Below are 10,626 nucleotides of genomic sequence, written 5' to 3'. Positions count from 1 at the left end.
CTTTCCCGATCTCCTTGCTTGATCCCTAGTAAGCTGGGTGCGTGCTTGGCCTTATCCTTCTGGATGGAGAATCTGGCCAGAAACTTTTTGGCCAGATCGTCGAAGTTTGAGATGGACCTCGGAGGTAAGTTGTCGAACCATCTGATCGCCGTTTTTGTGAGAGTTGTTGGAAAAGCTTTGCAGCGAACGGCATCCGAGGCATCAGTAAGGTACATCCTGCTTCTGAAATTGCTAAGATGATGGTTGGGATCTGTAGTGCCATCGTACAAAACCATATCCAGAAGCTTGAAGTCCTTTGGAATTTTGGTCTTCATGATTTCCCTGGTGAATGGGTCATGTTCTTTGCGTGATTTTTCTTCAGGAGTGGTCCGAGGAGCTTTTGTTTTGAGGTCGGCTTCTAATTGCTGTAGTTTTTCTTCTAGTTCTCGACGTCGCCGTACTTTTCTTTGTAGATCTTTTCCGATTTCCCGTTGTTGCTGGGTTTCTTTCTCTAGCTACTTCAAACGATCTGGGAGTGCTTTCATGGCTCCCGGATTTGGTGAGTTTTTGTCTCCCTTGGATTCCGGGGTATCCTTTAGCGTAGTGTCCGCGTTCTTGTGCGGCATTCTGTTCTCCAGATTTGAATCGTGGTCGTTGTCATGGCCGTCCGCCATGGTTTTGGGATGACTTCCAGGTTCCCCGGCAACGGCGCCAATGTTCCGAGGGTTACCTGAAACTGGAGGTCGATCTCGGATGAGATCTTCTGTATTGGTTGGAGATGACGTGTCCGGCTGGCTGATGACGGCCGGAACTGTTGGGTCCGACTCGTTGGACTTGCTGCACTGCTGATCCTTGGCCACCAGAGGGTAGGGGGTACCTGCAAGAGACTCCGATGCTTAAGTTAGCACGGGTATTAAGCAGGTTTTTTATGTAGAATCAGAGTATGAGTTATACCTGGGTGCTCCAGTGTATTTATAGTAGCGTGGGCTGACCTTTCTGATAAGATAAGTTAGTTATCTTATCTTATCTTATCTTATCTTGAGTGAAGACAGCATATCTTCAAGAGAACCGCCTTTATCTCTATAGGCTGGGATTGCCTTTGGATTCTGGGTCGTGTTCCTCTATTTGGGCCCTTTTATTGGGCTTTGCTGTCGATTTGGCCGAGTTCTTCGTAAAGAAGTCGGTCCGCTTGACCTGAACAGGTCGGTCGCTTCGCTACTGAACATCCTGGTTCGGACAGCTCGACCCCGGGTATGAACAATGCCCGCTGCAGAGACTTCCTGGATGATCTTGCCAGCAGAGACCAACCAAAGATCAGACTGGCATACCAATTCTTCTCATTCTTCATGGCAGTCAGAAACGAACTGGGTTACTTGGCCACCTTATTTAGCAGATTCGATGTTTTGTTGGCATTCACCGTGACAAAAGCATGTGATAGGTTCTGCGCAAATATGAAAAGTATATTAATTTTCTCAATCCTTCTTCTACCGTTATTGACGACTGTGGCTGTGTTCTGCGTCCAGAAAAGCCAGCATTACCTGAGGAGGAGTCAAGTGAGAGAGAAGAGGATGATGACAGATGCGCACTAGTTAAATTCTTTCGAGAAATGTTTCGTACCATGAAGAGGTTGAATAAAACCCAACATGTTATTCAGGCTCTTCATGGTCCGAAACATTTTTCGGAAACATTTAACTAGTCCGCATCTGTCATCTTCCTCTTCCCTCATACTTGAATCCTCCTCAGGTAATGCTAGCTTGTTCTGGACGTAGAATAGAGCCACAGCCGTCAATAACGGTAGAAGAAGGATTGAGAAAATTGATATATTTTTCGCATTTGCGCAGAACCTATCACATGCTTTTGTCAAGGTGAATGCCAACATAACATCGAATCTACTAAATAATGCGGCCAAGTAACCCAGTTCATTTCTGACTGCCATGATTAATGAGAAGAACTGGTATGCTAGTCTGATCTTTGGTTGGTTTCTGCAGGCAATATCATCAAGGAAGTCTCTGCAGCGGACATCGATCATGTTGATCAAAATCTCCAACATCCACAATCCGATCCCAAAAATGATTAAGGTGCGATACTGAGTATACTCGAAAAGGTTGTCTCCAAAGGTGTACCCAATGTCTTTGGCGAATCCAATCGTCAAAAAAGCTATGGTGGCGCCAACGGCACCGGCAAACATAAAAGGATGGTGCCGCCACTTGAGTTTACAGGTGTTGTTGTTATAACTAAGAAAGGGATGGAAAACAGAGCTAGAAACGGCACTGACGAGCCACACCAAAGAGGTCCATTTATCCGGTATTCCGAACTCCACATATATTGGTATTAGTCTTGCTATCTGGACAGCGTTGACAAGGTGGATCCTAACAGTGATGGAGGCCACCAAAACTAGCTTCCATACTGAGATTGGCTCCGCCAGTGTGGAGCCTGATTTTATCAGTGAACTCGGTGAACTCTTGGCTTAAAAGTGAAGGTATATTACTGGGCACAAAAAAGAGAGTTTGGCGGGAGGTAGAAGGTATCGGGCAAAAAAAGGAAGGTATTCGAAAGTGGGCACAAAGAGCAGAAGCTTTGGAGGGGGGTAGTCCTTGGCTGGACAAGAGGTGAGTTAAAATAAGAGTTTGTTAAGCTAAAGCTTTGGTTGAAGAAAAAGAATGTGAGGATTATTTATTTTAACCCACCTCTTGACTAGCAGAGGACTACCTCCCTCCAAAGCTGCTCGTCTTTGTCCCCACTTTCTAATACCTTCCTCTTTGTGCCTGATACATTCTACCTCCCTCCAAACTCTCTTCTTTGTGTGCAGTTACATACCTTCTTCTTCGATAGCCATGAGTTCACTGACAGAATCAGGCTCTACACCGGCGGAGCCAATCTCAGTGTGGAAGCTTATTTTGGTGGCCTCCATCGCTATCGGGATCCACCTTGTCAACGCTGTCCAGATAGCATAGCTAATACCAATCTTTGTGGATTTCAGAATACCGGATAAATGGACCTCTTTGGTGTGACTCATCGGTGACGTTTCTAGCTCTGAGTTCCATCCCTTACTTAGTTATTACAGCAACACCTGTAAATTCGGGTGGCGGCACCGTCCTTTTATGTTTACGGGTGTCGTTGGCACCACCATAGCTTTTTTTACTATTGGATTCGCCAGAGACATTGGGTACGCCTTTGGAGACAACCTCTCCGAGTATACTCAGCATCGCACCTTAATCATTTTTGGGATCGGATTATAGATGTTGGAGATTTCGATCAACATGATCGAGGCCCGCTGCAGAGACTTCCTGGTTGATCTTTCCAGCAGAGACCAACCAAAGATCAGACTGGCATACCAATTCTTCTCATTCTTCATGGCAGTCAGAAACGAACTGGGTTACTTGGCTACCTTATTTAGCAGATTCGATGTTTTTTTGGCATTCACCGTGACAAAAGCATGTGATAGGTAAAACCCAACATGTTATTCAGCATCTTCATGGTCCGAAACATTTCTCGGAAGCATTTAACTAGTGCGCATCTGTCATCTTCCTCTTCCCTCACACTTGACTCCTCCTCAGCTAATGCTATCTTGTTCTGGATGAAGAACAGAGCCACAGCCGTCAATAACGGTAGAAGAAGGATTGAGAAAATTGATATGCTTTTCGCATTTGCTCAGAACCTATCACATGCTTTTGTCATGGTGAATGCCAACATAACATCGAATCTGCTAAATAATGCGGCCAATTAACCCAGTTCAGTTCTGACTGCCATGATGAATGAGAAGAACTGGTATGCCAGTCTGTTCTTTGATTGGTCTCTGCTGGCAAGATCATCAAGGAGGTCTCTGTAGCGAGCATCGATCATTTTGATCAAAATCTCCAACATCCACAATCCGATCCCAAAAATGATTAAGGCGCGATACTGAGTATACTCGCAGAGGTTGTCTCCAAAGGCGTACCTAATGTCTTTGGCGAATCCAATTGTCCAAAAAGATATGGTGGCGCCAACGGCACCCGCAAACATAAAAGGATGATGCCGCCACCCAAGTTTACAGGTGTTGCTGTAATAACTAAGGAAGGGATGAAAAACAGAGCTAGAAACGGCGCCGACGTGCCACACCAAAGAGGTCCATTTATCCGATATTCCGAACTCCACATAGATTGGTATTAGCCATGCTATCTGGACAGCGTTGACAAGGTGGATTCCGACAGCGATGGAGGCCACCAAAACCAGCTTCCACATTGAGATTGGCTACGCCAGTGTGGAGCTTGATTATGTCGGTGAACTCGATGAACTCTTAGCTATCAAAGAAGAATGTATGTAACTGGGCACAAAGAAGAGAGTCTGGAGGGAGATAGAAGGTATCGGGCACAAAGAGGAAGGTATTCGAAAGTGGACAAAAAGAGGAGAAGCTTTGGAGGGAGGTAGTCCTTGGCTGGACAAGAGGTTGGTTAAAATAAGAGTTTGTTAAAATAAAGCTTTGGTTGAAGAAAAAGAAGGTGATGATGATTTATTTTAACCCACCTCTTGACTAGCAGAGGACTACCTCCCTCCAAAACTGCTCATCTTTGTGCCCAATTTCTAATACCTTCCTCTTTGTGCCTGATACCTTCTACCTCCCTCCAAAATTTTTTCTTTGTGCGCAGTTACAAACCTTCTTCTTCAATAGCCCTGAGTTCACCGACAGAATCAGGCTCCACACCGGCGGAGCCAATCTCAGTGTGGAAGCTAGTTTTGGTGGCCTCCATCGTTGTCGGGATCCACCTTGTCAACGCTGTCCAGATAGCATAGCTAATACCAATCTTTGTGGAGTTCAGAATACCGGATAAATGGACCTCTTTGGTATGGCTCATCGAAGCCGTTTCTAGCTCTGAGTTCCATCCCTTACTTAGTTATTACAGCAACACCTGTAGACTCGGGTGGTGGCACCGTCCTTTTATGTTTGCGGCTGCCGTTGGCGCCACCATAGTTTTTTTTACTATTGGATTCGCCAAAGACATTGGGTACGCTTTTGGAGACAACCTCTCCTAGTATACTCAGCATCGCGCCTTAATCATTTTTGGGAGCGGATTATAGATGTTGGAGATTTCGTTCAAGATTATCGATGCCTGCTGCAGAGACTTCCTGGATGATCTTGCCAGCAGAGACCAACCAAAGATCAGACTGACATACCAATTCTTCTCATTCTTCATGGCAGTCAGAAACGAAATGGGTTACTTGGCCACCTTATTTAGCAGATTCGATGTTTTGTTGGCATTCACCGGGACAAAAGCATGTGATAGGTTTTGCGCAAATATGAAAAGCATAACAATTTTCTCAATCCTTCTTCTACCGTTATTGACGGCTGTGGATGTGTTTTGCGTCTAGAAACAGCCAGCATTACCTAAGAAGTAGTCAAGTGAGAGAGAAGAGGATGATGACAGATGCGCACTAGTTAAATGCTTTCGAGAAATGTTTCGGACCATGAAGAGTCTGAATAAAACCCAACATGTTATTCAGCCTCTTCATGGTCCGAAACATTTCTCGGAAGCATTTAACTAGTGCGCATCTGTCATCTTCCTCTTCCCTCACACTTGACTCCTCCTCAGGTAATGCTATCTTGTTCTGGACGCAGAACAGAGCCACAGCCATCAATAACGGCAGAAGAAGGATTGAGAAAATTGATATACTTTTCGCATTTGCGTAGAACCTATCACATGCTTTTGTCATGGTGAATGCCAACATAACATCGAATCTACTAAATAAGGCGGACAAGTAACCCAGTTCATTTCCGACTGCGATGATGAATGAGAAGAACTGGTATGCCAGTCTGTTCTTTGGTTGGTCTCTGCTGGCAAGATCACCAAAGAAGTCTCTACAGCGGGCATCGATCATGTTGATCGAAATCTCCAACATCCACAATCCGATCCCAAAAATGATTAAGGCATGATACTGAGTATACTCGGAGAGGTTGTCTACAAAGGCGTACCCAATGTCTTTGGCGAATCCAATTGTCCAAAAAGATATGGTGGCTCCAACGGCACTCGCAAACATAAAAGGATGGTGCCGGCACCCGAGTTTACAGGTGTTGCTGTAACAACTAATTAAGGGAATGAAAACAGAGCTAGAAACGGCGCCGACGAGCCACACCAAATAAGTCCATTTATCCGGTATTCCGAACTCCACATAGATTGGTATTAGCCATGCTATCTAGACAGCGTTGACAAGGTGGATCCCGACAGCAATGGAGGCCACCAAAACCAGCTTCCACATTGAGATTGGCTACGCCGGTGTGGAGCTTGATTCTGTCGGTGAACTCGGTGAACTCTTAGCTATCAAAGAAGAAGGTACGTAACTGGGCACAAAGAAGAGAGTTTGGAGGGAGGTAGAAGGTATCGGGCACAAAGAGGAAGGTATTCGAAAGTGGGCACAAAGAGGAGAAGCTTTGGAGGGAGGTAGTCCTTGGCTGGACTAGAGGTGGGTTAAAATAAGAGTTTGTTAAACTAAAGCTTTGGTTGAAGAAAAAGAAGGTGGTAATGATTTATTTTAACCCACCTCTTGACCATCAGAGGACTACCTCCCTCCAAAGCTGCTCCTCTTTTTGCCCATTTTCTAATACCTTCCTCTTTGTGCCTGATACCTTCTACCTCCCTCCAAACTCTCTTCTTTGTGCGCAGTTACATACCTTCTTCTTCAATAGCCATGAGTTCACCGACAGAATCAGGCTCCACACCGGTGGAGCCAATCTCAGTGTGGAAGCTTGTTTTGGGGGCCTCCATCGCTGTCGGGATTCACCTTGTCAACGATGTCCAGATAGCATAGCTAATACAGATCTATGTGGAGTTCGGAATACCGGATAAATGGATTTCTTTGGTGTGGCTCGTCGGCACTGTTTCTAGCTCTGTTTTCCATCCCTTACTTAGTTATTACAGTAACACCTGTAAACTCGGGTGGAGGCACCGTCCTTTTATATTTGCGGGTGTCGTTGGGGCCACCGTAGCTTTTTTTACAATTGGGTTCGCCAATGACATTGGCTACGCCTTTGGAGACAACCTCTCCGAGTATACTCAGCATCGCACCTTAATCATTTTTGGGATCGGATTATGGATGTTGGAGATTTTGATCAACATGATCGATGCCCGCTGTAGAGACTTCCGGCATGATCTTGCCAGCAAAAACTAACCAAAGATCAGACTGGCATACCAGTTTTTCTCATTCTTCATGGCAGTCAGAAACGAACTGGATTAATTGGGCGCGCTATTTAGTAGATTCGATGCTTTGTTGGCATTTACCGTGACAAAAGCATGTGATAGGTTCTGCGCAAATATGAAAAGCATATCAATTTTCTCAATACTTCTTCTACCGTTATTGACGGCTGTGGTTGTGTTCTGCGTCCAGAAAAAGCCAGCATTTCCTGAGGAGGAGTCAAGTAAAAGAGATCAGGATGATGACAGATGCGTACTCGTTAAATGCTTTCGATAAATGTTTCGGACCATGAAGAGGTTGAATAAAACCCAACATGTTATTCAGCCTCTTCATGGTCCAAAACATTTCTCGGAAGCATTTAACTAGTGCCCATCTGTCATCTTCATCTTCCCTCACACTTGACTCCTCCTTAGGTAATGCTAGCTTGTTCTGGACGTAGAATAGAGCCACAGCCGTCAATAACAGTAGAAGGATTGAGAAAATTGATATGTTTTTTGCATTTGCGCAGAACCTATCACATGCTTTTATCATGGTGAATGCCAACATAACATAGAATCTACTAAATAATGCAGCCAAGTAACCCAGTTCATTTCCGACTGCCATGATGAATGAGAAGAACTAGTATGTCAGTCTGATCTTTGGCTAGTTTCTGCTGGCAAGATCATCAAGGAAGTCGCTGCAGCGGACATCGATCATGTTGATTGAAATCTCCAACATCTACAATCCGATCCCAAAAATGATTAAGCCACGATACTGAGTATACTCGAAAAGGTTGTCTCCAAAGGTGTACCCAATGTCTTTGGCAAATTCAATTGTCAAAAAAGCTATGGTGGCGCCAACGGCACCCGCAAACATAAAAGGATGGTGCCGCCACCCGAGTTTACAGGTGTTGCTGTAATAACTAAGTAAGGGATGGAAAACAGAGCTAGAAACGGCACCGACGAGCCACACCAAATAAGTCCATTTATCTGGTATTCCGAACTCCACATATTTTGGTATTATCCTTGCTATCTGGACAGCGTTGACAAGGTGGATCCCGACAGCGATGGAGGTCACCAAAACCAGCTTCCATACTGAGATTGGCTCCGCCGGTGTGGTGCCTGATTCTGTCAGTGAACTCGGTGAACTCTTGGCTTAAAAGTGAAGGTATATTACTGGGCACAAAAAAGAGAGTTTGGCGGGAGGTAGAAGGTATCGGACACAAAGAGGAAGGTATTCGAAAATGGGCACAAAGAGGAGAAGCTTTGGAGGGAGGTAGTCCTTGTCTGGACAAGAGGTGGGTTAAAATAAGAGTTTGTTTAACTAAAGCTTTGGTTGAAGAAAATGAAGGTGATGATGATTTATTTAACCCACCTCTTGACCATCAGAGGACTACCTCCCTCCAAAGCTGCTCCTCTTTGTGCCCACTTTCTAATACCTTCCTCTTGTGCCTGATACCTTCTACCTCCCTCCAAACTCTCTTCTTTGTGCGCAGTTACATACCTTCTTCTTCGATAGCCTGAGTTCACCGACAGAATCAGGCTCCACACCGGCGGAGCCAATCTCATATGAAGCTTGTTTTGGTGGCCTCCATCGCTATCGGGATCCACCTTGTCACGCTGTCCAGATAGCATAGCTAATACCAATCTTTGTGGAGTTCGAATACCGGATAAATGGACTCTTTGGTGTGGCTCATCGTGCCTTTCTAGCTCTGAGTTCCATCCCTTACTTAGTTATTACAGCAACACCTGTAAACTCGGGTGGCGGCACCGTCCTTTTATGTTTGCGGGTGCCGTTGGCGCCACCATAGCTTTTTTTACTATTGGATTCGCCAAAGACATTGGGTACGCCTTTGGAGACAACCTCTCCGAGTATACTCAGCATCGCGCCTTAATCATTTTTGGATCGGATTATAGATGTTGCGAAACACTCGAAAGCATATTAACTAATCGCGTTCTTCTCATTCACATTGATTCTAGAATGACTATCTGTGTTCTTGCCGCAGTAATAAAGTAGAAAATTCGGATGGTTATGTTGCATTGCAAGACCAAAAGCATGGTGATGACAGTACTCGGACTGCTAAATGCTTCAATCGTTTTTCTGACCATTGAAGACGGCTATGCCAGCTGTCTATTCTGCCGTCTCAGGATCAACGATAGCAATTCTCGAAAGCATGTTCAAATGATTAGGGCATATGGTAACTCGCATTCTCACAATGCCCTACTAATGTCTTTCTGAAATGTTCCAGAAATGTTCGCCAAGACCGCAAAATAAGGATGATGAACAGTTGGTGTTTTTGTATTAGTAGGTGAAAAACAAGCTAACGGCGCACTGTCACATCTTTATATACAATACATAAAATGCTGCTATCTCAGGTAAGTGGTTCGACGCATGACCACCAAACCGCTTCCATGAGATTGCTAGCATTGGAGCTTTTATGATTGTGAATCCTACAAGTTTTTGCTATGAATGCACAAGATGAATGATAAATGGCGGCAAGAAGTTTCTGGAAAAAATGAGAAAGCTTGGAGCGAGTGATCTTTCTTGGCTTATGGTAAAATAGAGTCTCTGGCTCAATGTGGTTAAGAATCATAATGCATGTTCCATCTGATAGCAGAGTGTCTCGAAAAACGTATGCCCTTATGCTTGGTCATCCAATGTCAAAATAGTCTTCTAGTGCTGAGTCCAACCTTACCTCGCTAACAAAATAGTGACGGGTGCCAGTCCTTTAGTGCTGCGTTTACATATTGTTTTCTTATCTGAAGATAGCCGGGATGCAACTCGAGTTCTAGAACGCGCCTGATTATGGCTCACACGGTCGAAAGAAGTCCATAGCTTCCGGTGTTGCGAAGCCACATAAGTATTTGGTATTGAGCGTCCATGGTTTCTTGGACCACCTATTTACAATCGTGTGATCTCACGTGACATACGTGATAGTGAGTTGCACAAAACATTTGTTCCACAATCCGTGTTAGTAATTGACCTCTCATTTGCGTATGAGCTCAATTGTAAGGATTTCTAGTCGGTGAGCATCCTCTATTAGTGCTATTCGCAAGAACATGTAGACTAGAGTATGTAACCGTTTCCTTTAGTTTGCCGAAGACATGTCCGTTGGCGGGACTCACCATTGGTATTGTATCGGTTTCTAATTGATCGCCATAGATGACATTTGGACAGCAGCTGAGGCACGCCATCAATTAGTACGTAAGCAGTCTGCGAGTTGATCATGCTTTTGTTGCTTGAGCTATAAGAGAGTTTTTTCGACTTCGATCCTCATGCAAGACTTCTTATCACAAAATCGTTACTTCTTACTCACTTCATGTCAGCAAGACTTGCCCTAGCTGTTCCCTTTTGCTGCTTATCAAAAATTCCTCTTTGCGCACGATATTTATCCTTCCAACTCTCACTTTTGTCGCCGAAATGATTAGCCAAAGAGTTACCAGAGTTCCAGTCAGGCCCAAGGGATTGACAAATCATTGTTGAAAGCTTGGTTTTGAACTGTTT

At 44.6% G+C, this 10,626-nt stretch overlaps 2 protein-coding genes across 2 annotated transcripts; both read right to left on the bottom strand.

The window, feature by feature from the left end:
* Window positions 1–1,564: 1,564 nt before the first annotated feature.
* On the bottom strand, window positions 1,565–2,890 carry LOC112743059 (sucrose transport protein SUC1-like). Its single transcript, XM_025792286.1, has 2 exons — window positions 2,797–2,890; window positions 1,565–2,412 (listed from the first exon to the last, which is right to left on the bottom strand). Exons 1-2 carry the CDS (start codon window positions 2,888–2,890, stop codon window positions 1,565–1,567), a joined length of 942 nt encoding a protein of 313 aa, XP_025648071.1.
* An 812-nt stretch (window positions 2,891–3,702) lies between these two features.
* LOC112743058 (putative sucrose transport protein SUC6) lies at window positions 3,703–4,200 on the bottom strand. Its single transcript, XM_025792285.1, has one exon. The coding sequence runs from the start codon at window positions 4,198–4,200 to the stop codon at window positions 3,703–3,705; it is 498 nt and encodes a 165-aa protein (XP_025648070.1).
* Window positions 4,201–10,626: the final 6,426 nt, after the last annotated feature.

This window comes from Arachis hypogaea, chromosome 14, assembly GCF_003086295.3.
Source record: "Arachis hypogaea cultivar Tifrunner chromosome 14, arahy.Tifrunner.gnm2.J5K5, whole genome shotgun sequence".
NCBI lineage: Eukaryota > Viridiplantae > Streptophyta > Magnoliopsida > Fabales > Fabaceae > Arachis > Arachis hypogaea.
The sequence above is the reverse complement of the archived record's forward strand: the minus strand, read 5'-3'. Positions and strand labels throughout refer to the sequence as shown.